The 26,993-nt window shown below is 46.4% G+C and overlaps 2 protein-coding genes across 2 annotated transcripts in view; both read right to left on the bottom strand.

Annotated features, from left to right (window-relative positions):
* cadps2 (Ca++-dependent secretion activator 2) overlaps positions 1–22,488 on the bottom strand; it is a 404,172-nt gene extending 381,684 nt beyond the window's left edge. Inside the window, exon 1 of the mRNA XM_084453028.1 lies at positions 22,220–22,488. Coding sequence (XP_084309154.1) covers positions 22,220–22,240 — 21 coding nt within the window. The 5' untranslated portion in view covers positions 22,241–22,488. The remainder of the gene's footprint in view (positions 1–22,219) is intronic.
* Positions 22,489–24,098: 1,610 nt separating this feature from the next.
* The window catches only part of slc13a1 (solute carrier family 13 member 1), a gene marked incomplete at both ends in the record, with an annotated part of 37,629 nt that continues 34,734 nt past the window's right edge, over positions 24,099–26,993 (bottom strand). The window contains 2 exons of the mRNA XM_084452849.1: positions 24,099–24,242; positions 24,445–24,582. Coding sequence (XP_084308975.1) covers positions 24,099–24,242; positions 24,445–24,582 — 282 coding nt within the window. The remainder of the gene's footprint in view (positions 24,243–24,444; positions 24,583–26,993) is intronic.

The following is a 26,993-nucleotide window of genomic DNA, read 5'->3' as shown; positions in this document are numbered from 1 at the left end:
TGAATTGTAGCAAGCTAGGTTTCACTAGCCAATAGGAGCTAGCCCTGTGGGGATGAGATGAGATGATAAGATTGATTGACTACCATTAATTGGTATTAGAAATACCAAATGGACTACAGTTTATTTGGCCTACCTGATTCAATGTCTTTTAGGTTCTTCTTCTTATTATTATTATTATCATCATTAGGGGCCAAGCCCCGAAGGGTTGTAATTGGTAGTATTATTATTATTCCGCCATGGGAGTCTATGGAAGGCCCTATAGCCGATTGGTCGCTTTTTACGAAAATCGGCAGAGTCGTAGAGGCTTAGGTCCCGCAGCCATGGAGCAAGTCTCACATCGATTGGCCAAAAGGTGGCGCTATAGCAACCGTTTGAATTGGCGAACTTTGAACAGGCATATCTCAGGCCCCGTTTGACCTACAGACATGAAACTTTGCACACATATGTCTCTCCTCATGATGACCCATAACTTCCGGTTTTATAGATTTTCTGACATTTTGAATTTTTTGAAAAACGCTTAAAATCTATCTCCTCCTAGAGACTTTGACCAATCTGCATGAAATCCGGTACACACAATCTAGGGACCGATATCTAAAATTCCATCTCGGCAAAAGTTGAAAAAGTTAAATATAACAGCAACTATGATTCAATGAAATTTGCAGAGGGAGTGGCCACTTGGTACACATCTCTGCAGATATAACCTGAGGTGGCCACTGCATTATCGGCCCAATCAAACCAAATGGGGGCGCTATAGAGCTCATTTTCAGTTTAGGCCTAACCGCCATGCAGAGCTTTCCGAACCACGGTACAGTGGTACCAGGGTATGTCTAATGTTCACTGGAGAAAGAAGAGCCTGATTGGCCACAGGGTGGCGCTATAACAAGACAAAATACATAAAAGGGGCTAAAATGCAAATTTTGAATGGTCATATGTCATGCCCTGTTGGAGCTAGAGTCATGAAGCTTTGGAGGCATATATGTCTCATCAACTTGAACAAATTTGCCTCAAGGAGCCATAACTTCAGATTATGTTAATTTGCAACAATTTTGCATTTTTTGAAAAACACTTGAAATCTATCTCCTCCTAGGAAGTTTTGTCAATCTACATGAAGCACAGTATATAGAATCTAGCAATGAATATCTAAAGTTCCATCTCGGCATAATTTAGAAAACTTGATGAAAATAGCCACTGTGAGCAATTGAATATTGCAGAGGGTGTGGCTTTTCACAAAAAGGCATATAACTTCTGAAGGAATGCATGGAACACCACAAAACGTTGTGTTCATATCAACAATGTCAGCCCGAGGCAAAGCCTCCATTACTGGCCAGAATAAACTGAATGGGGGCGCTAGAGAGCTCATTTCCTGTTCAGGCCTAACCGTTTGGATGGTATTTCCGAAAACAGATATAGTAGTACCAGAGCATATCTTGAGGTAACTGAAGAAATATGAAGTAGTTAGGCCAAAGGGTGGCGCTATAACGAGCCAAAATTCTTAAAAGTGGCTTAAACGCAATTGATTGCTGTAGCGCCCCCAGTGGCTAAATGGGGTTCATCATGCTTGTATGGGTAGCTGATGGCATGCTCTACAATTTACTAATTGGGCACAACACTGTCAGATTACATTTTGATGTTTATATAAGCATTGTTGTGCAAAGGGACCCCCATTGCACTTTCATTGTATTTTCATTGCTAGAATTAAACCAATGTGTCGTCTCTTCTGATATGAAGAATGTGCTTGTTTAACTGAAATAATCAAGATCACTACAATTGAATGCATATGGACTCCACGTTAGTTTGACAGTAGTCATTCAGGTCAATTGGATGGAAATGTAGACCTTAAATTACATAGCCTACTTACACCAAATGTATGGGTAGGAGAGGGGCATTCTTTTGAAAACTGTGAGGTTAAGAGAGAAACAAGAATTGTGAGTGTTGTTCACAGATTGCTGAATTGTCAAGCTATCCCTGCGGTGATACTTGATGCTAAAGGTGGGTCTCCCAGGCAGATGTAAGGCCGGGAGAATGGCCATGTGGGACGTAGACATGCAGAGAAATAGGTCCTAAAATATGTCCCAAAATAGAATAAATGTAATGAGATTCGAAAAAGGGCCTGACTCTCACTTGACGCTGTCAGATGAATTGAATGTGAATGCAGTTGTATAATGATGATGATCATGGTGATGATGATACTGTTGCATGAATTTGACCTGATTCACCTGGTCAGGTGACATAGAAGCTCACATGCATAGCTCCAATGTAGCTATGCCGTGTTTTGCTCGTTGGCTTTGATGCGTTCGTTCAAGACTTGGTCTTCAAAAATAATGAGTCTTGAAAAACCGTTATAAAAAGGGTTGTCTTAGATACCCTTAACAAACATATTCCCCGCATCTATAAAGTGATTTTCCTGCTCTGATAAAAGTGTTGGAATGACCATGATTGTTTATGACAAGCCCTATAATGACTAACTAGCCATGACAGCTCAGCAACACCTCCCGATGCTGAACTAGAGAAAAGGTGCCTCAGTGCAACACTTCTCTAAACTGGTTAAAATAATAGAATTGGAAAGTGTTTTTAAAAGCCCCATGCCCTGAGGCAACACAAAATACAGTTTTGTAAACCAACTGTGCATAAAGGTCTTGGCTGTTGGCCATTCTGTGTAACAGCAAATATTCAACATTCACACAATGTCCTCTGATGACTTGCTCATCCTGACCACCTTGATATGTATGAGTACTTTTGGACTATCACTAAACCTTGACATTAGCTCTCCACTAGGGATAGAACACTGTAGGAAAGAATCTGGACTGAACCCCAGCTATTCTGTCACCTCATCCTAAACTAACTTGGCCCCCAGTTGGACTTGGCTTCAGTCACTAGCCAGCAGACAAGCACAGACCAGACTAGGAGGTCATGCTGGGGCAGCCGGGCCCCTGGCCATACACTAGCCAGCAGACCAGTCCAGGCCAGGCCAGGCCAGACTAGACCAGACCAGACTAGGCCAGAAGGTGAAGGTGAGCCCTGGCTGTCCACTAGCCACCAGGCCAGGCCAGACCAGACCAGGCCAGGCCAGGCCAGGCCAGACTAGACCAGACTAGACCAGGAGGTGGAGCTGAGCCCTGGCTGTCCATTAGCCAGCAGACCAGTCCAGACCAGGCCAGGCCAGGCCAGGCCAGACTAGACCAGGAGATGGAGCTGAGCCCTGGCTGTCCATTAGCCAGCAGACCAGTCCAGACCAGACCAGGCCAGACCAGGCCAGACCAGGAGGTGGAGCTGAGCCCGGGCCGTCCACTAGTAGTTTTGCACGATATACCGGTACCAACAGTCTACCGCGGTGCAAAAATGTCACGGTGCCAACTATACTACAAGCTCTATACAACGGTACTACCATGGAATACGGTACTACCGTTGAACACGGCAGGGGGACAATGTTACCTCTGTTCCCAAATTCACCGGTTTCTGCCAATGAGAAGACTCGCGACACCGTTGTGCAGCTCCCAATGTGTTGGCTCGCATACACATGCAACTCCGCAGTCACAATACATAGGCTATTGACGTTATCTGTATGCCTGGGCGCGAGCCAGTCTTGTTCTCAGTAGGCTATCGTAATGTCAGAAGCGTCAGAAGCGTTCTCTAGCTCCGAGTCCGTACCATCAAATGTAACATTATTGAAGAAAGATAACTCAAAGTTTAATATGGAAGTATTTTGGTTTTTAACCATATAAACAAGGAAACGCCATAGATGATGGCCGTCCGTTGTGCAGGCGATGCAGCAATGCCGTACAGGCAAAATGAGGCAACACATCAAACTTAATAAAGCATCTACAATCTTGTCATCCAGACCTTGCACTGGAATACAGACGAGCTAATGAGGTTAGTATGACTTTATTTGTTATAACTAGCAGTGTTCTTGCCATTAGCTAATATTACAAAAAATTATGAATAAACCTCTTAGCTAAAGTGTGTGCTGCTGTTGCTAGCTAGCCAGCCAAAGCTAGCCAGCTGGCTAGCTAATGAAGTAACGTTAGCCTACCTGCTGTCATGTCATCATGCACAGCTGTTGAATGAAATTTGTCGTTCTCTCCATGGTTCTCTCATTCCAACTCCAAACTCCTTAAAATAGAGAATATTTAGGCTGAGACGAATCTAACAATAATCCAATGATATCCACCTCTTGACATTTGGTCGTCTGGTTTTGACTTAAACAAAAGTGAAAGCTAGATAAAGCATGCAGATGTCACTGCCATCGACCAAAACCCAGTGGCCCTCTGCTGACTTTTACTGGTGGTTGGTGATACTACACTTGTGTTATTCATGGCCGATTCTGTTGTTGTTAGATATGCTTTTTAAATATTGAATATTAATAATTCAGAATATGCATAATATCTTTTTACTTACCTGTAGAGTTACAATGTAATGCGTTAAATGTTATTCATGCACCACTCATATAAAGCGATTACACTGTACTGTAATGTACTGTAAATACATTGCACGTTCATAAAAATAAAATAAAAATGTAAATGCTGCGGTATCGTGATACTTTGGCTGGTATAGTATCGCAGGTCAAATATTGGTATTCGAGACAACACTATCCACTAGCCACCAGACAAGGCCAGACCAGACCAGGCCAGACCAGACCAGACCAGGAGGTGATGCTGAGCCCTGGCCTCGCTGACGCACCTCTCGGCTGTCTGGAGTGTGAGACGGGCCGGCCCCTCGCTCCTTGGCTAAACAGTTCCCCCTGGGAATACCATCCACGTCTCTCAGGGAGAGAGATTGACGAGGGAAGGAGAGACGACAGAGAGGATGGAGGTTTGCCAGGAGCACCATTATAGGCCACCAACCCCAGACCCACAGGAGGGTTCTCCCTCAGATCCAGCAGCCCCAGATATACAGCACATATACTGGATGTAGAACATGGTTGTGTTTGCCAGGGATTACACACGCGTGTGTAGAACGATGCGTGGGTCTGCTCCGTGAGGCGTTTCCGTGGTGATGGTTTCACACTTTCCCTGCCATGTACAGTACAATAGAGACTCATGGTGAGCGAGAGACGATGCGCAGCTCACCTCCCTGAGGGATGAGGGAGGGATGAGACCTCTCTGAGGAGGGATGAGGGAGGGATGAGAGAGGGATGATGCGCAGGTCACCTCTCTGATGAGGCAGAGATTATCTGTTTACTTGAACCATCATTTCAGTTATTTTAGGAATCCCATTAAAGGAGAATGCTCGTTTTTGACAACCTGGACCTTATTTACGGTATATTATAAGACGTTTGACTCACCGAGATAACTTTGGTGTAATTCGGAGGCCTGTAGAATAAATTTAAAATCCTGCGCAAGCCAAGTATATCCATGTAAAAAATCTATTTTCTGCCGCGAAACAGTTGTTTTCATCAATCTGTCTTTATGAATCGCTAGCTGTGCTTACATAGAGCGAGGGCTTGTTGTGGTTTTCCACATGCCTCTGTAATCTTTCGTGATGCTACTACATTGGGCAGGTAATAAGGCAGATAGCCAAACATTAGCCTGTAAACAAGGACTATTATCATCATGAAAATGTGATAAATGACAACAAACGAAATCATATCATTATGGATTTATTGTACAAAGACTCGGTAAACTATAAAAAGACAAGTTCAAGTTGGATTAGAAAGCTGTAGCTGATCGCGCCAAAAAGTTTCCATACATAGCCTACCCATTCAGACCAGAGATTAAATCTGACATGGTGGTGGTGTAGCCTACTGCATTGTAGGAATAATAGGTATGGCTACAACTACACACAGGCCACAAAATACAATAACAAAATACAGACAACAGCGGCCACTAAGGATTTTCTTTTCATTTTGGTAGGCTATCAGGGCTTTTTCGAGGACTGTCAAATACGCCTACATAGGCTATCCGATTAATAAATGCACGGCACTAAACTTTTGGTATATATGTATAACGTGTTAGGCCTAGCCTAAGCTTACTTTAGTGCACAGCAAACATTGGCTTTGCCCTTTAGGTCCCTTTATATCTGTAGCCTAATTGTTTTATCATTATATGTCGAATGATTTGCCTGTTTGTGTGCTGCGCACACCATTGCATTCCTGTACCCTCATTTATTTAATGTATTTCGTTTGATAAAAACGAATAATGAAGGCCACAACTATGCTACACACATAGGATATAGATAAAATGTAGTGTAAAACTAAGTTTAAAAAAAGTGTTAAAACCGCAGACCGCGGTTGAAATCTATCAATTTGAACGCTCAGGATAATTCCTAACCGCTAGAAGGCATAGCAGGAAGAAAATTGCTGAAAATTGCAACGGCGATGTGTAAACGATATATTGTACAGCCCTACCTGACAGAACCCCTGACAGAACCCTGGGCCTGACAGAACCACTGACAGAACCCTGGACCTGACAGAACCCTGGACTGAACAGAGACCCTGGACCTGACAGAACCCCTGACAGAACCCTGGGCCTGACAGAACCCTGGGCCTGACAGAACCCCTGGACCTGACAGAACCCCTGGGCCTGACAGAACCCCTGGACCTGACAGAACCCTGGACCTGACAGAACCCCTGGACCTGACAGAACCCTGGACCGGACAGAACCCTGGACCTGACAGAACCCCTGACAGAACCCTGGGCCTGACAGAACCCTGGACTGAACAGAGACCCTGGACCAGACAGAACCCTGGACCTGACAGAACCCGTGACAGAACCCCTGGACCTGACAGAACCCTGGACCTGACAGAACCCTGGACCTGACAGAACCCCTGACAGAACCCTGGACCTGACAGAACCACTGACAGAACCCTGGACCGGACAGAACCCTGGACCTGACAGAACCCTGGGCCTGACAGAACCCTGGACTGAACAGAGACCCTGGACCGGACAGAACCCTGGACCTGACAGAACCCTGGACCTGACAGAACCCTGGACTGAACAGAGACCCTGGACCGGACAGAACCCTGGACCTGACAGAACCCTGGACCTGACAGAACCCTGGACCGGACAGAACCCTGGACCTGACAGAACCCTGGGCCTGACAGAACCCCTGACAGAACCCCTGGACCTGACAGAACCCCTGACAGAACCCTGGGCCTGACAGAACCCTGGACCGGACAGAGACCCTGGACCGGACAGAACCCTGGACCTGACAGAACCCTGGACCTGACAGAACCCTGGACCGGACAGAACCCCTGACAGAACCCCTGGACCTGACAGAACCCTGGACCTGACAGAACCCTGGACCTGACAGAACCCGTGACAGAACCCTGGACCTGACAGAACCCTGGACTGGACAGAACCCTGGACCTGAAAGAACCCCTGGACTGGACAGAACCCTGGACCTGACAGAACCCGTGACAGAACCCTGGACCTGACAGAACCCCTGGACTGGACAGAACCCTGGACCTGACAGAACCCCTGGACCTGACAGAACCCTGGACCTGACAGAACCCTGGACCTGACAGAACCCATGGACCTGACAGAACCCTGGACCTGACAGAACCCTGGACCTGACAGAACCCATGGACCTGACAGAACCCCTGGACCAGACAGAACCCTGGACCTGACAGAACCCTGGACTGGACAGAACCCTGGACCTGAAAGAACCCCTGGACTGGACAGAACCCTGGACCTGACAGAACCCGTGACAGAACCCTGGACCTGAAAGAACCCATGGACCTGACAGAACCCTGGACCTGACAGAACCCATGGACCAAGGGTCCTTTCCTGATCAAACCTCATGATGATTTCAAGGAAATATTATGTGCTTTGAATATTTAGTAACACTTTAGAATAAGGATCCTTTATAAAACAATTGTAGGAAATGAACAAACTGTCTTTTAACAGTTATAAATAGTCAGTAAATGCATCACTATAAAGGTCTGGCTTTCATATCAACCTCATGTTTCTGTTAACAGTCAGCAATCATTTACTGATCATTCATAATTACAAACAGTTCCAACGTTCAACTTTTATAATTGCTTCATAAACTGCTTATTGAGGATCATTATTATAAAGTGTTGCCAAATATTGTCTTTCCTGATGATGGATCAGCCTTGGGGAGCTGTATAAAATGCTTTAGTGAGTCATCAGAATGATAATTTGTGAAGAGTGTTGTTTACACAGCTGTATTTGGCACAACTAGAAGGTAAACTGACCTGAACAATGATGATCACGTGACCTATCCATGCTTCATCCAATCACGTGACCTATCCATGCTTCATCCAATCACGTGACCTATCCATGCTTCATCCAATCACGTGACCTATCCATGCTTCATCCAATCACGTGACCTATCCATGCTTCATCCAATCACGTGACCTATCCATGCTTCATTAAATCACGTGACCTATCCATGCTTCATCCAATCACGTGACCTATCCATGCTTCATCCAATCACGTGACCTATCCATGCTTCATTAAATCACGTGACCTACAGTATCTATGCTTCCTGCCAACTGCTCTCCTCTACCAGTCTAAAGCGGCAACGCTCACAACACAAAAAACTTTGCAGAGTTCCACCATCCATTCCCATTGAAACCCTGCAAAGTCTTCCCCAGATGCTTCCACAGATTTCATCCTCTTCAATCAATGTGTCTCACAGCCACACCTCATCCTCCTTCACCCTCAACACGGGAGCCCCCCCAGGGCTGTGTCCTGTCCCCCCCTCGCCCTCAACACGGAAGCCTCCCAGGGCTGGGTCATGTCCCCACTGCTGTACTCCTGTACACACGACTGCGTAGCCCCCTACGATTCCAACGGCATCGTCAAGTTTGCTGATGACAAAGCTGTAATACGCCTGATCTCCAACAATGATGAAAAGGCCTACCTGGAGGTAGAGGGCCTGACTGAGTGGTGTCAGGACAACAACCTCCATCTGAACGTCAGTCAGATGCGGGAGATGCTAGCGGACTATGGGAGGAAGCAGGAGAGGATCAACAACCTCCCAAACATCAGTGGACTCCCCGTGGGAGGGTGGACAACTCCAAATATACTGGTGCCCAGATCACCAAGGACCTGACATGGACAACACACACAGTGAGAAGATCCAGGTAGAGGCTGATCCACCTCAGACATCTGAGGGATTTCAGAGAGTCTCCCCAGATACTCAGGAGCTTCTACACATGACCAACTGGAGAGCATCCTGACTGGCAACATCTCCACCTGGTACGGGAGCAGCGCCACACAAGGCCATGCAGAGCCTGGCACGGTCAGCAGAACGAACACGGGGGCCACTACCACACCACAACTCCAGGACACAGGGGGCCACTACCACACCACAACTCCAGGACACAGGGGGCCACTACCACACAACAACTCCAGGACACAGGGGGCCACTACCACACCACAACTCCAGGACACAGGGGGCCACTACCACACCACAACTCCAGGACACAGGGGGCCACTACCACACCACAACTCCCGGATGTCTACATCACGTGGTGCAGAACCAGGGCCAGGAACATCCTGACGGATCCCAGCCACCCACACAACGGTCTCTTCTCTCTACTGAGCTCCGGTAGAAGGTAGCACAAACTCACAACCAACTCAGAGACAGTCAGAAGCAGCTTCTTCCCTCAGACCATCAGGATCCTGAATGAAGACACGGCCCGTTGAACTCTGGGATTAACTCAGCAGCTACACTCAGCATGTTCATATTCATACTGTAGAACATACACATCTACATTCTGTAAATATACTTCACAGTAAATGTACTGTGAATATAGCTAAAGGAAGAACAGTTCACTACTTGTAGTGGGAGACAAATAAACCTGACTTTCACTACTACTACTGCTGGAGTTCAGGGAAAAAGCCTGGACTTTAGAGGAAGTATAGAATGACTTATCACTCTGACTGTACAAGCAACACTCCCATTGTGTCAGTTAAGTAGAGAATGGGGAGGGAGAAGGATCCATGTGCTGCTCGCTGGCTGTCATGTGACTGCCTCAGTTACACTAATGATTCAAGTATGTAAACAAAGAAGCAGGGAAGTATGTTGTGGAACCTGTTCGTCCACCTAGGGTTCACAAACTCTCCAGGTCCTAGAAGACAACATCATTATTTAAATGACTATGTCACAAATTCTGGAATATAAACAGAACTTGATACACCTGTCACTGAGACCTTGAGCGACTGCTGGCAAAATAATTGTTGTTGCTAGCTATAACTTAACAGCAAAAGCATGGGCTATCCTTAGTCTCTTGAAAGGCATACTGAGCTCTAAATGGTATTGTTATGGCTAAAACTGATGAATCATTACAAAAATTAGTCAATTACATTTGGTTAAGTGGAAAAACAAGCTAAATGTGTAATTGTCGATCTATTCTTCAGTTGAGATCACTTTAGTCAAAATTGACCCATTTATTAGGATGCAATAATATATACAGCATATTCATTTTAATACGCATATTCATTGTGGCGGTGTGATCTGTTCGGGGGGCCCCCTGCCTTCCACGCATGTGGAAAGTGGCAATCTAGATGTTCCCCCCCTCTGGGCCGTTTGGCCCAGAGTGCCGGGCCGGAAGAGGGAATGGCATCTAGCCCCCTGCCTCTATGACGATCAGAGTGGGCCGCGATATTTCAATGTGATCCTGAATGTCAGGTCCCTACCAGAATATGTAGGGGTGGGTCGTATACCCACCTCCCTTGTTCTCTGTAAAGCGCATTGTGTTGCCTCTGGGTATGAAATGCACTATACAAATAAAGCTTTGATTGATTGATTGAACGGGACCCAGATAGCATTAGCAACATGCCAGCTGCGTGGCGGCACTCACAAATCATGGGTGCTAGCGAGTAGAGCAGCAGTTCTGCTGGAACCCTCGGGCTGCAACAAAATTGAAACGCGAGAATCATTCAGCTAGTATTAGCAATCTAAACATAACGATACCCCTATGTGCAATACGGGAAACCTTGATGAACTTGATGAGCAGTATAGCCTGTCATGCAGCCAGCACCAGCCAGCGTACTCACGAAACAAGCCACACGGGGAGGACTTTGATGAACTGATTATATATCGAGAATCCACACAGGCACGTTCACGCCCGGAACTGCAAACATTTCAATGGTGAATAGCACCCGGCGTACATTACGACAGTTGAGTAATTGCGGCAGACGAGGCATGGACAACCCGCGACATCAGCGGCTCATGAATGAAACCCAGTAGCTGGCGGCGGAGGCAACGCTTCAAATGGACTTCCCAACTCCCAACGCAAGCTATGCGAGCAACACGACTGAACCATACGCAATCATGGCACAACGGTGCTACGGAGGGACGTGCTCCTCGGCCTCGGAAGCTGGCGCTCCACGACGCCACTAACGGACCCCCAAATCACGGACCGGAGAGGACGACGCGGGCAGCAGGCAGCAAAAAACGCACCAACACAGACATGAGCACGGAACGCAAGAGCAGAGAACGCGGAAGCAGCGAGGACATCGCGGGCAGCAGGTAGCAAACGCACCAAAACACAAACATGAGCACGGAACGCAAGAGCAGAGAACGCAGAAGCAGCGAGCGCGCAGATACGAGCGATCAGCAGTAATGGCAGGGCGGACGCGAGAGCAGAGAACGCGGAAGCAGCGAGAACGCGGAAGCAGCGAGCGCACAGATACGAGCGATCAGCAGTAATGGCAGAGCGGACGCGAGAGCAGAGAACGCGGAAGCAGCGAGCGCGCAGATACGAGCGATCAGCAGTAATGGCAACTGCGAACAATGACGTGTTTTGACAGCTTAAATACATGCGCTCTAGCGAGCTGAACCAATGCTATGACAGCTGACAGTCAGCTGGTGGGTTGTGTCATACGGGGTGTGACTGATTAGCCTCTGCTGATTAGCCCGGCGTTGACATCCGTGCCTCGCCTGAAGTACGTCGGAGACTTCATTTTTGACGCAATCTCTCAATACAAACCTGGCCAACCATTTCTCAACTAGAACTATGAACTCCAATAGATCTTCCACATTAAATTTGCTAAAAGCACAACACCCAGACATCCCATGAATAGTTCATATGTGACAGCGGCTGGTGATTTGGTCCGCAACTCGGCAAACCCCGAAATGCGCTAGAGGGCAAAATACATAAAAAAACGTTTTTTTTCGTTTTTTGTTTTATTTTGTATTACCAAAGTTGAAGTTGTGAAGAACCCACTTACTATAACAGACAAAAGTTTTAGGTTCACGAAATACGTTTAATTAGTCTGCAAACTAAGCTCGTTTTTAGCTGATTCCGAGCCGGGCTTGGGGGCGGGCAGATCGATTAGCATGATTTGGTTTCATTGGCTATTGCTTCCGGGTTCTCCGCCCCCACCCTTCACCAACACGCCGGCTTTGTTTACATTCAGTTCCAAGTTAAACCATGCATGCTACAGCTTTTGCTAAAGAGAAGACGGGGATGGCATCCAGGACATGGAAAGAGTTTTAAGAGCAGCTAAAACTCCAGCAGAGCAGGACTCGTTCGTACACGGAGTTTTATTCTTGATGACCTGTGATACAGAGATGACTGTAACAAAGCAAGCTGCTACCAAGCGAACGCGAACGACGTAGCAGATTCACACCACCGCCAAGCATTCTGCTTTGCTTTGGGGTAAGCTGATCTTTATACTATCTGTGCTGTTTACATTACATTAACGTTAGTCGTTTAGCAGAAGCTCCTTTCTAAACAAGTGACTAAGTCTAGCTAGCATAAAGGCACTAGCACTAACAAAGGCTAGCTAGCTAACGTTAGCTAACATGCTAGTTAGCTGAGCTAGCCCTTTGTTCCTAAACTAGCCAGCTAGTCTATTTAATCAACACATTCTGGTACTATTTTATCTATATGGAGTGCCAGTACTGTGGGCAATAGTTTAATGTACTTTCTTCCTTCTATTCTATTGCAGTTTTGATGCTGAGAGACCTGGCATGGTTGTGGCCAGAGAACACCGTGATGCACCGGCAGTCGAGTTTCAGCTGCTGCGCAAGCCTGATGTCCTGCCCCCCAGAGAAGGTCTTCTTGTGCAAGCCCCACCCGGACTGGACATGGCCAGACAGACGTATCTCTTTGACAAGATCAGAGAGTTCTGTTCTGATGAGGGACGAGACGTCACATGTCCCCCGCCAAACTCCACAGCAGCTCAGAACAAGACTGTCCGCTTGTAGATTCACTGCAGATCATCAGGACGGACAGCACTGCAGGAGAAAGGCCACAGCCTTTCCTGTTTTCCTGTTTGTATACTGAAGCGTTGCTTGTTCTCTTGCACAGACTTGCCCACACTTGCACAGACTGCATTGTTAGAATATTGAATACTGAGCTGAGTACTGTTGTTATTACCTTGAGTATTGAGCTGGGGACTGTTATTACTTTGTTGTACACTTGATCACAATGAACACTATGCACCTTGTCTATAAAACAGACAACTGACTGTACACTTTAACACTTAGACTGTTGCCTTTTTTTGTACACTTAACTACTTATGCTTGTACTTTATATCATGTATGTGACAATAAAGAACGTTAAATTTGAACTTCATCTTATATTGTTCTTAACTGCATTCACAACACAAGATTAATACTGACTCAAAGAGTGTGGGGTCATCAGTGAGAGAGCACCCCACTTGGCTGCCACTCTCAGTTAATACCCCAAGTTGACAGCCACTCTGACAGATAATGACAGATCGTCCAGTGGGGGAGTGGCTGGGGGAGGGGTTACCAGGCTATTGTTAACGCCCATTACCTGGCAGTCAGAGGTGTGAAAATGTTGGAGAACTTTGGAGGGAGATTTCTCAGCTAAGTTGATTTGGCAGTACTAGCATTCAAATAAGCATATCTTCTTCAATTATGTTCAGATTTCAATGTATGGGACCTCATTTGAAAGCTTACAATGTGCACTTTCATAATCTGTAATAAACTGAAAAATGAAAATGCCTAGTTGAGGACCAAATTACCAGCGGCGGTCACATATACTTTCCTTGGCCACACCCACATTTCCACATTCGGGCACAGGCCTTAATTTTATTTACCCCTTCTGTGAATAACTAGCTAGCCAACTCATTATCTAGTCACCTGTGTACTGTAGATAGCCTCCATAAAGTGTGATGGCCAATTGAGCATTAGTGTTGAAAGACAATAAGCTATTATGAAGCAGCACTGTCTCCATTTCTGGAACTGGATGTTGTACTTTTTTGTAGTATGCACAGGGTCTTTCCTCTTTCTCTAGGTATACATGCTATGAGAATGCTGAGCCTCTCTTGCTTTCTCCTCCAGCCACCTTCTCTTATCATTCCTGCATCTCTTTTTCACCTCCTTGTCCAGGCGCCTGTACTCTTCATCTTCCATCCTCCATCCCCGGAGCCTCCTCTTCTGTTCTCTCCTTATCTTGGCCATGTTCCTTTCATCAATCAAATTCCATGTCCTGTCTGTTATCCATCTTTCTTTGTTGGAACCCCTCCTTCTTCCTAAGACTTTCTCTGCAGTCTCTGAGATGGCGCGGGAGAACAAACCCCACTGCTCCTCGATGGTTGATGGATGTTGTGGTACCTCAAGCTTCTTACTTAACTCCTCAAAGTAGCTTTTTGATATGATGTCACTCGGACAGAACGCGTCTAAACAAGTTATTTAATTTCACAAAATACGAGCAACCAAACGTTTGACCGTTTCCATTCTCCCCACTTGGCTGGTCTCTGCCGTGTGAGTGCGTGTTTCGCAACACAGAATAGACTTTTCCAACCTGTCAATCACACGGAGAATAATAACCAATAAGGTTGCGTGATTTCTTAAGACCACGCCTCTGATGTCCCACAAACAAAGCTTGTCCCGTTGTGTGTTCATAGATTAGACATTAGTTTGAAGAAAATTGTTCTTAAAACAAAGAAAACCGGCCTGAAGGCTGCTGTATCATTATGTTATAAGAAAACTAGCTGTACGATACTCCACACATCAGTTTACAGTTGCGCCAACACAAAAAGCTATGAGTAGTTAATTAGCCTGCAGCTAGTAGTTAGCAGATCATTCTCACAGGCTTATTTTCTAAGAATGGATGCCACTAACTCACCCTGCTTTGTGCAGTTAAGACTCCTCGATTTTGTCCTGATGAGTTTCAATCTGGAGTTTGTGAGGCGTCTGTGTCTACCGCATAGATCACCAACACTAAGCCTCAACTCGTATGTTGACACCTGCTCCATCCGAAATCCAAATCTCCTGAATATCCTTGTGAAAATAGTTCAGGCCTTTCTGTAGAACTCTCTTAGACAAAGTAGGGGCATTTGGAAAATAGCATGCAGCTATATTGTCAGGAATCCTTGAGCGAATCATCAGGCATGTGCTGTTCAGTGGTCATTTTATGAACTTGCTCCAAAGCTTGTGGGGCATAGCAACAGTAACTAGGGGGGGCAGAATTTGGCACCTGAACAGGAAAGGTCTATTGGAGCGGAGGAGACAAGAGACGTGTCTTCTGATAATTTATAGTGAAAATGCTTCCTACACGGATATCTTAATCTTATTGCTAGTTAGAAACAGGGTTGGAAAGATAAAAGGTGCAAGATAACGTTTATAGGGTGTAAATAAATGGAACTTCAATTTCCGAAACTCGACACCTCGCCCAAACCCTAGTATAAAGTGCCCCATGGAACAATTCACAGCAGTGGGCAATTTAAGGTGCCAACGTGTAGTTCAGTCTGTCTTGAAACTGCTGCTACTTTTAGGCTAACAAAATGGGGCCTTACAAGTTTAATGAGGCCTTACAGTTGATGGCTCAATCTTCCTTCCAGCCAATTGAAGCTGGACTGCTGCCTCCGAGGGAACAGAGCTCCTGGAAGCAGCTCTGTGGTCAGCTGGTAGCTGGGTCAAGCACTGTCCTGACCTAGATTGATTGATTTATGCTTGTACTGTAACAAGGACCTACATAACAATACATTCTCACTAGTGTGGTACTGCTGATAAAGCTTATTTGGGTAACACAACCACAATTGAGGGCTGGAGGTGATAAAATTAAGAGGATTCAGGTTTTGTCAGTATAACACTGAGAATGAGAATGTAAGGCTGTCTGAAATATCCATGTCCTTGATAGTATAAAAACGAAGGCCAATCCTAGAAACTCAATTAAGAGCCGTTGAGCAGCAACAGTAAGGAGTAAGTGACATGTCTACAGTAGCCGCAGTAGGTGAGCAATATTCTGGCTCGCGCACGCACACACGCACGCACACACGCACACGCACACACGCACGCACACACGCACGCACACACGCACGCACACACGCACACACACACGCACACACGCACGCACACAGCAGGAAGACCACAACGATTGTGGTCAGTGACCGGGTTTTTGTCCTGTGTATGCTGACCGGGAGGAAGGGCAGATATGTTTTCACTGCAGATAGCGGTTCAGAGTACTGAACTTCCCCTAACTATGAACTTGTGAATATAATGGAATCAACCCCTGCGGAGTTAATACCTGATCCCCCCCCCCCTATCTATCCTAACGTGGGGTTCCCAGTCCTTCTGGTCAAGGGCTCTCTGCCCATGGTCCATCCAGCGAGGCGGAGAAGAAGAGGGTTGAGAGCCGGCGCTCTCGTCAGTCTTAGAGAATGCGTAACTCCCACAGCATTACCAGGTATTTTCCCATCAAATGTTCGCTCTCGCCACAATAAAGTGGATGAACTCCAGTGGCTAGCAGCAGAAAAACAAGGTATTTTCCTCATCTGCTGTCCTGTTCTTAACTGAGTCCTGGTTGAATGAGTCAACTCCTCCTGTTCTTTACCGAGTCCTGGTTGAATGAGTCAACTCCTCCTGTTCTTAACTGAGTCCTGGTTGAATGAGTCAACTCCTCCTGTTCTTTACTGAGTCCTGGTTGAATGAGTCAACTCCTCCTGTTCTTTACTGAGTCCTGGTTGAATGAGTCAACTCCTCCTGTTCTTAACTGAGTCCTGGTTGAATGAGTCAACTCCTCCTGTTCTTTACCGAGTCCTGGTTGAATGAGTCAACTCCTCCTGTTCTTTACTGAGTCCTCGTTGAATGAGTCAACTCCTCCTGTTCTTTACTGAGTCCTGGTTGAATGAGTCAACTCCGGACGTCGCAGTACAACTTGACGGATTCCAACTCTTCAGACCTGACCGTGAACCAAGACTCTGGCAGGAAGTATGTAGAGGGACTTCTTTTTTTGTGAACCATTTGTTGTGTAGGGACAAGAGAGTGATACAGCAGCACTGTTCTCCTGTCCTGGAAGCCCTGTCCAACTGTAAAGCATTCTACTCCCCCTGGGAGTTAACATCCTTTGTTTTGGCTGGTGTGTGTATATATTACGCCCATGCTGTGGTACAAGAGGCTTGCTGACCAGATCTGGGATGTGGAGCAGAAGTTCCCGGACGCCTTTGTTATAGTGCTAGGTGACTGCAACAGAGCTAATCTGTCATGAACTCCCCAAATACTACCTGCAGATAAAATGCCCAACCAGGGAGGAGGACACTCTGGACCACTGTTACACCACACTAACCAATGCATCATGCCATCTCCCATGCAGCACTGGGCCACCCACGCCATCCCTAAATACAGGCAGAAGCTGAAACTCTCCAAGCCTGTCGTCAGGACGTGGAAGGATGAGGCCAAGGATAAATCACGTGCGTGGCTAGAACGGGCCGGCCATGATCAGGGCTACATTGACCTGGCAGGCACTGAAGCTGCTAACAACCAGGACGAGGACACAGACACTGCGTCGTCACACATCAGCTTCGTCGAGAGTGTATGTTCCAACCCGCACCCAGATCAGCTATAACGATAAGCCCTGGCCAGACTCAGGAAGTGAAGGCTGGAGAAAGAGGAAGCACGTAGGAGTGGGGATAAGGACCGGTTCAAAGAGGCCAAGTACAGGTTTAGCAAGGCGGTGAAGGAGGCTAAACAACACTAGTCTGAGAAACTACAACACCAATTCTCCAATAGAAACGCGTCCTCTGTCTGGAAAGACAGATCACCAACTACAAACCAAGATCTACTACTACAAGCCTCAATGACAGCTAGGCAAGGGCCGGTAGGATATTTTGACGGTATGATAACCTTAGGCAAAAATACCTCCTACTGGTTTCACAGTAAACGGAAAGTAGTAAAAAAAAAAATGTTTTGCAGACATGCTCAATTTCTACACATCTGCTCACTTTCAGAGGTTATGATGCAGAAATGTGAGTATGTTCACCTTTCCTGGATTCAGTTCCTATTACGTTTGTAAATAGCCTACGTTATAATTAAGAAAATTGTAGGCTATATTATTTTTCCATTATTCTTTAGGTTTACAGACCTACGTTGTTTAAAAGAAAAAAGCTAATGTTATACAGCAACAAAAAAACTTTGTTTTGTAAGTTTGTAAATAAGTGACTTCTGGGATAGAAGAGTTGGCAACACTGGTAGGCTCAACCCTGACCCCTCCGGCCCTCCCCCTGGCCTGATGGTCCACGACATCCCAATGTCAAAATCGTGAGTCGTGACGAGGCAAAATGGATAGAAAGCGCAAAGGGGGTGCCCAGAAAATCCTGGGAAAGAAATTGAAAAAGTTGGCAGAGGACGCCTCGAAATGTGTCAAAATTACGGATATGTTCTCTGGAACGACTGTGGGGGCTGGGGGTCCTGCCGAAATGCTACCGGCTGCAAGCGCTAGCACTGCGGCTAGCACTAGCACTGCTGCTAGCAGTAACGATAGTCAGCAACACTGTGCGACGGACATTGAGTCAGTTGTGACAGTGGAGGTGGAGGATACAGAGGATACAGCAGCTAAAGAGGTGAGCAGCTGTAGCTAACTAAGGCAGTGCATTTGGGAGCTTGAGCGTCTGATGCAACTGATGTAGGCTAGGGATGATAGCCGCCAGAGTTTCCCCTACCAATGCTTTGGAGGTGTGGCCTGCCCCTCCTGAGAGAAGAGATGATTAAATGAAAATATTTTCTGTTGTAGCTAGCTACGTAAGTAATGTTACCACAGCTTAGAGTCCATGTATTCTGATGTTAGTAATTACAAATGTAGGGCAAAGCCTACATTTTAGGTTAACATCTTGAATCTGTGTTGTGGACTGTTCCCATTTTCCCCCATTCCCTATGCATTTCCAGCAATGCTTTTGCAATTTCTTTTCAGCTGTTTAGCATTCAGCTGTTTAAATGTTATTTTCTCTAGTAATATGTTTTAATTTTTTGTAGTTATGTTGTGCAGTGTGCACTGGATTAATTTCAGCTCAGTGTAGAGAAATGCACTTAAGATAAACACCTAACACCGTGTCCTAACTACACGCGACACGAGCCTCAGCGACAAAATGCGTTCCATTGCTTTGTTTTCTGTTGTTATGTCCTAATTGGACGCGAGCGACGCAGCGCGAAGCGGCGCGACGTTTTAACTGCCCTTTTGACGCTCGCCCTGTTCCTATTTCCCTCCTGTCGCTCGCGTTGAACGGCGTTCGTTCTTTAACTGTCTTCAGTTGGGAATATAGACAAATGACGTAACAGAACAGGAAATTTAACGGTTTAAGTTAGGACAACAAGCTGCGATGTCGCGTTCTGTTGCTCGCGTCGCAAGCAGTTAGGACACGGTGTTAGCATAAAATGTGATGCAGCTCGGCTTGGCATAGGGGTTCCTGGAGCTCTGTAGCCTGGCTGTACGACCGCGAACTTGTGAACAAAATGAATACCACATAAGAGCAAATATAACCTGCTCCGCTATAATGAAACTGATAAAACTAAGATGCCTGGATAAATAAATAATTTTTCGAAATTATATATTTGACAGAATCGTGATATGATGGCAGATACTCACAATGCTAATGCAGGGACATGCAATACAGCTGGGAGAGCAAAAATCCACACGAACGTGTAATAACCTCTCCTGATTGGACACTGCTTGCGTAAATTAGCATAAAATAGGATGGATGTCTATTTTATGCTAATTACTCTGCGACGCGCAGCCAGTGCGTTTTCCCCGCTACCGGAAGATCATTCGACGCAAACGCTCTCCATTGGTTTTGAATTGGACGCGGAAATTGACGCGAGTGACAGTTGACCAGTGGGGACGGCCCTAACTGGACGCGAGTGACAGTTGACCAGTGGGGACGGCCCTAACTGGACGCGAGTGACAGTTGACCAGTGGGGACGGCCCTAACTGGACGCGAGTGACAGTTGACCAGTGGGGACGGCCCTAACTGGACGCGAGCGACGCAGCGCGACGTTTTAACAGCCCTTTTGACGCTCGCCCTGTTCCTATTTTCCTCCTGTCGCTCGCGTTGACAGGAGTCTGTCTTCAGTTGGGAATATAGACAAATGACGTAACAGAACAGGACATTTAACGGTTTCAGTTAGGACAGCAAGCATGCGATGTCGCATTGTGTTGCTCGCGTCGCAAGCAGTTAGGACACGGTCTTACTGTGTGCGTCTATGACGACACTGGTGACGACACTGTTGTCATGTATCCGTGACACGCCCGCCCCGCAACAGACAACACTAGTAGTATCGGGGGGCCTACCACCCCTCCTGAAAAAAATCCTAGGGGAAACACTGTTTGATCATTAGGCCATACCGTAGGAGCAGAGTAATTGTAGTAATAGTACTAGCCTCGTAGTAGGCTAGTTGTAGCAAACTAGATCTGTTATTTTGAATATGGCTGCATGTGTTTTTGAATGTGGCTATCCTCATGCTATGCTACTGTAGTGATTTTTGTGGAATTGTGGAGCCATATTTGGATAATTCTTTTCCATTGACCTGTGTATTAAAAAGGGCCTCATCTTGTCAGTGAAGCCCTTTGAAACAAGTGTGATATTAGGGGCTATCTATAAACAAATTGAGCGTGAGAAAGCATACAGTAGATTGAATTTCAAGATCAACACAAAATAGTTTGTCCACACTTGCATTGGTATACTTGATCTGTCCATGACACTCCACTCTATAGGGGTTTTCATGAATGGTAGGTTTGCATCATATGCATATTGAACAGACTGCCAGGATGTTGATGGGCGGTGTCTGACCAATTGTGGTGGGCCGGTCTGAGCCACATGGCAGGGCCTAATTTTTGTCCCAGTCCAGCCCTGTAGATATCTTGAATTTCTATGTGCACTCCATCACACCGATTGGCTTACAGAGCACTCACACATTCTCTCTCTCTCTCTCACACACACACACACACACACACACACACACAAATGTACACACAGCAGTCATTAGCCTGTTGGCTTGTTCAACACAGCTATGAGTCTCTCCTGAGACTGGAATACGGGCACGCTGCTCAAAGAAATTAAGGGAACACTTCAATCATCAATCATCATCGCTGAACGCCATGAATGAAAAATGTCAACTATTCAAGTTGAACATCTTTATTGATTAGGTTACATTTTGTAATTCGTAGAGAACAAAATTAGGTAAGAATGGTCAATGGAACGATAATCACTAACCCACTGAGGGCTGGATGTCATGATTAAGAGTTCCCTTAACTTAGCAGTACATTGATCCACCTTTATCCACAGCCCAGCCTCCTCCACACATGGACCTGGCCATCATGGAACACACGTTTCACAACCAGACTGAGGGAATTCAATAATAGAATCACACGGCGTATCCATCCCTGATGTTTTGGTCTATCTGAGGAAATTAAAGATAAAATGAAATATTTGCTATATATGACATCCAGGTCCTGTAGGAACTGCACACTATAAATTATTTAACAAAGACTGAATGCTTAAAAATGTAGCCTACTGTTGCGGCCCCTAAAAACACCAGGAAACGGTGACTATTTCGCAATATTGGGCACAGTGAGCAACATTACCTGCTATATGAGATCTAACCAACAAAGCACATTTTGGCAAGGCTTCATATAAAGGGCAAACATGTAGGCTACTTGCAGTAGACATAAGGAAGTTCACCTCGGAAGTCAATATGCTGGTTATATAGCCTGTCCTGGCCATGTCCTGTCTCAAGAAACCAGCAGTGCCAAATGACAAAAGGGAAATGTGTCCATGGTTTATAATGTGCTTTAATTCTGTAGACGTGTAAAGCTTTCAGAATTGCACTTAAATATTAAATGTGCTATTCCCAATCATATAAACGCTGTAAAATGAAGTGAGCAATTCTAGAAAGCGACAGGATTGTGACAAAAGTATAGCCTACACCGGCTGCGTGACTTGCGACTTGAATAAAAGTAGTTTTGGGTGAAATGTTAGTGATGTGAGCAGCAGGCAGTCATCCTCACCCACTTCATTCGGAAACCCGAGGAAACGCGGTGGTGGTTGTTCGTCCTGACTCACCTTCTGCTGCCGGCGGGCCATGTCCGTGGGCTGCTTGGCGTTGAAGGGGTAGGCGACACACCGCAACACAAACACGTAAACCTGCAGTTTGATCTTCCTCTCCGCTTCTTCCTTCTGAAGTCTCTCTCTCTCTTTTTCCTGTTCATCTTCCTCGGGACGACTTTCCAGCTGGGGTTGCTCACTTGGTTGTCGTTTCTTGTGTTGGTCCGGAGCGCCAGAGTCGCTGGGAACTTCGGGACCCTCGTCTGGCCCGGAATCCTCACTCGAGGACGGGTCCAACATCTCTCTCTCTCAGGGGCAGCAGGGGAACAAAGCTTTACCCAGATGAACCGGACGGGCTGGTGGAGCTACGTGTCTGAACCGCGGACGGGCTGGTGAAGCTACGTGTCTGAACCGCGGACGGGCTGGTGGAGCTACGTGTCTGAACCGCGGACGGGCTGGTGAAGCTACGCGTCTGAACCGCGGACGGGCTGGGGAAGCTACGCGTCTGAACCGCGGACGGGCTGGTGAAGCTACGCGTCTGAACCGCGGACGGGCTGGTGAAGCTACGCGTCTGAACCGCGGACGGGCTGGTGAAGCTACGTGTCTGAACCGCGGACGGGCTGGTGAAGCTACGTGTCTGAACCGCGGACGGGCTGGTGAAGCTACGCGTCTGAACCGCGGACGGGCTGGTGAAGCTACGCGTCTGAACCGAGGACGGGCTGGTGAAGCTACGTGTCTGAACCGCGGACGGGCTGGTGAAGCTACGCGTCTGCCGCCGCCGCTGCTGCTTTCTTTCGGAGCGGTGACGACGACTTGAGTGAAATCTGTGGCCAGAAGTAGGAGGTGAAGGGCGGAGTTAGGAGGTGAAGGGCGGAGTTAGGAGGGACGTCCCCGGACAGGTGGGCGACCTGCAGCACGGACACCCGCAAGGCCATCCACCACAAGAATAGGTTACACTAAGGGGATATAACTTCAAAACACTACATTTAGACAACCGTGGTACATGTAACCATGCTTCAAAGAGTGTGAGAGTCAGAAAGCAGACACCACGCACATGAGCACCACTCTCGTTTTGTTTTATTATAAAAGCGAATTGTGTTGCATATGAAATGCCTGCAACAAAGACGTTTGAGATGAATTCTCCAAAAGCTCCCACCCCTCCTATCTTGTAGGTTAGATTAGAGAGGCTACAGGGGGGGGCGAAGGACACCCGCACACCAAAACATATTAGGAGCTAACAAGTCATCCCCCCAAAACCTTTTGCCCATGTGTATGACTGGAGTATCATTAACCTGGTTTTGCAGTAGGCTAGTTTAGGCTGCCATCAAGCCCGGGTTATAATTGGGGCACATTGGGCACGTGCGCAGGGGCCCTTTAAGATGACAGTTTTTTGTTTTGTAATTGATTCCTTTTTTTGTCGGGCTCTTCATATACCAATATGTTCAAGCAAAATATTAGTTGAATATATATTTTTTTTTTAACTTAGAAAAAAAACACACTGGTCACTTGATTAACATGTTTGACAATTTTACATTCACCTTCACACATAGGACAATATATGACATGTTTGAAGTGTTATTCATTTCATGTGCAGAGATCTACACTCTATGTGAAAAGTAGAAGGACCCCTGAACACTTTCTTTTAATTCTAGAAATCCAGAAAACCACATAAAATGACTCCTCAATTGTCCGGCAAAGACACTAAAAACACTGGCTAATAATATCCTCCGGAGTCAATCGATTTGTCCTAAAAATCAGATGTCCAAAGCTAGGGGGCGTAGGAGACAGTCCAAATGTGATGGCAGAACCCCTTGTGCGTTTCACATCCCTGGCCCCTCATATTTGACCGCCTCGTTCCTCCTCGAGGTATTCCTGCTCATTCTTTCCACCAATGACATCATAATCCAGTGCTGTTGTTCCCAGAAACGAGAGGTGCCCAATCAGGGTAAGTGTCCAGTCCAAATAAAGGTATTCCCCACGAAGTCAGAGCGAATAGAACCACAAGGACACCAATCACGTTTGCTCCAAGCCCCGCCTTCACCTAGAATAGCATCAAATGGAAGAGAACAAACTTTAATTAGAACAAATGCTGTATACTCAACAATGCATGGGGTTGTAATGGGGTTATCCTCACCCATATGAGATAACTGAGATATATAGAGAAATATATATAAAAAATATATTTAAAACAAAACACACAAAGGCCACTGCTCATACCAAACTGTGGCTTAGTGTAAACTGACCAGGTCCATGGTGCTGAGGTGGCCATAGCCAAACACGATGGCATTAGGAGGGTTGGACACAGGAAGCAGGAAGGAGAAGGACGTGCAGATGGTTGTGGGTATCAGCAAGTAGAGAGGGTTCACCTGGATAGCCTCCGCCTGCACAAACACACAAATATGAAAAAGACACTTTTTGAGCTCAAGACTCTCTTTAGGCATTTGTTTGCGACCAGGTGTATCTACATCACCTCTTGCAAAGAGTGTATGCGTTCTGTAACTGAAGTGGAAGGGAGGTTGTGTAGTGTGTGTGTAGAAGGGAGGTTGTGTAGTGTGTGTGTAGAAGGGAGGTTGTGTAGTGTTTGTAGAAGGGAGGTTGTGTAGTGTGTTTGTAGAAGGGAGGTTGTGTAGTGTGTGTGTAGAAAGGAGGTTGTGTAGTGTGTGTAGAAGGGAGGTTGTGTAGTGTGTGTGTAGAAGGGAGGTTGTGTAGTGTGTGTGTAGAAGGGAGGTTGTGTAGTGTGTGTGTAGAAGGGAGGTTGTGTAGTGTTTGTAGAAGGGAGGTTGTGTAGTGTGTGTGTAGAAGGGAGGTTGTGTAGTGTGTGTGTAGAAGGGAGGTTGTGTAGTGTTTGTAGAAGGGAGGTTGTGTAGTGTTTGTAGAAGGGAGGTTGTGTAGTGTGTGTGTAGAAGGGAGGTTGTGTAGTGTGTGTGTAGAAGGGAGGTTGTGTAGTGTGTGTGTAGAAGGGAGGTTGTGTAGTGTTTGTAGAAGGGAGGTTGTGTAGTGTTTGTAGAAGGGAGGTTGTGTAGTGTGTGTGTAGAAGGGAGGTTGTGTAGTGTTTGTAGAAGGGAGGTTGTGTAGTGTGTGTGTAGAAGGGAGGTTGTGTAGTGTGTGTGTAGAAGGGAGGTTGTGTAGTGTGTGTGTAGAAGGGAGGTTTTGTAGTGTTTGTAGAAGGGAGGTTGTGTAGTGTGTGTGTAGAAGGGAGGTTGTGTAGTGTGTGTGTAGAAGGGAGGTTGTGTAGTGTTTGTAGAAGGGAGGTTGTGTAGTGTGTGTAGAAGGGAGGTTGTGTAGTGTGTGTGTAGAAGGGAGGTTGTGTAGTGTTTGTAGAAGGGAGGTTGTGTAGTGTTTGTAGAAGGGAGGTTGTGTAGTGTGTGTGTAGAAGGGAGGTTGTGTAGTGTGTGTGTAGAAGGGAGGTTGTGTAGTGTGTGTGTAGAAGGGAGGTTGTGTAGTGTGTTTGTAGAAGGGAGGTTCTGTAGTGTGTTTGTAGAAGGGAGGTTGTGTAGTGTGTGTAGAAGGGAGGTTGTGTAGTGTGTTTGTAGAAGGGAGGTTCTGTAGTGTGTGTGTAGAAGGGAGGTTGTGTAGTGTGTGTAGAAGGGAGGTTGTGTAGTGTGTTTGTAGAAGGGAGGTTGTGTAGTGTGTGTGTAGAAGGGAGGTTGTGTAGTGTGTGTGTAGAAGGGAGGTTGTGTAGTGTGTGTAGAAGGGAGGTTCTGTAGTGTGTTTGTAGAAGGGAGGTTGTGTAGTGTGTGTAGAAGGGAGGTTCTGTAGTGTGTGTGTAGAAGGGAGGTTGTGTAGTGTGTGTAGAAGGGAGGTTGTGTAGTGTGTTTGTAGAAGGGAGGTTGTGTAGTGTGTGTGTAGAAGGGAGGTTGTGTAGTGTGTGTGTAGAAGGGAGGTTGTGTAGTGTGTGTGTAGAAGGGAGGTTGTGTAGTGTTTGTAGAAGGGAGGTTGTGTAGTGTGTGTGTAGAAGGGAGGTTGTGTAGTGTGTGTGTAGAAGGGAGGTTGTGTAGTGTGTGTGTAGAAGGGAGGTTGTGTAGTGTGTGTGTAGAAGGGAGGTTGTGTAGTGTGTGTGTAGAAGGGAGGTTGTGTAGTGTGTGTAGAAGGGAGGTTGTGTAGTGTTTGTAGAAGGGAGGTTGTGTAGTGTTTGTAGAAGGGAGGTTGTGTAGTGTTTGTAGAAGGGAGGTTGTGTAGTGTTTGTAGAAGGGAGGTTGTGTAGTGTGTGTGTAGAAGGGAGGTTGTGTAGTGTGTTTGTAGAAGGGAGGTTGTGTAGTGTGTGTGTAGAAGGGAGGTTGTGTAGTGTGTTTGTAGAAGGGAGGTTGTGTAGTGTGTGTGTAGAAGGGAGGTTGTGTAGTGTGTGTGTAGAAGGGAGGTTGTGTAGTGTGTGTAGAAGGGAGGTTGTGTAGTGTTTGTAGAAGGGAGGTTGTGTAGTGTGTGTGTAGAAGGGAGGTTGTGTAGTGTGTTTGTAGAAGGGAGGTTGTGTAGTGTGTGTGTAGAAGGGAGGTTGTGTAGTGTGTTTGTAGAAGGGAGGTTGTGTAGTGTGTGTGTAGAAGGGAGGTTGTGTAGTGTGTGTGTAGAAGGGAGGTTGTGTAGTGTGTGTAGAAGGGAGGTTGTGTAGTGTGTGTGTAGAAGGGAGGTTGTGTAGTGTGTGTGTAGAAGGGAGGTTGTGTAGTGTGTTTGTAGAAGGGAGGTTGTGTAGTGTGTGTGTAGAAGGGAGGTTGTGTAGTGTGTTTGTAGAAGGGAGGTTGTGTAGTGTGTGTGTAGAAGGGAGGTTGTGTAGTGTGTGTGTAGAAGGGAGGTTGTGTAG

The sequence above is a fragment of the Borostomias antarcticus genome (genome assembly GCF_949987555.1).
Source record: "Borostomias antarcticus genome assembly, chromosome: 18".
NCBI lineage: Eukaryota > Metazoa > Chordata > Actinopteri > Stomiiformes > Stomiidae > Borostomias > Borostomias antarcticus.
Note: the sequence above shows the minus strand (reverse complement) of the source record. Positions and strands in the feature narration are given on the sequence as shown.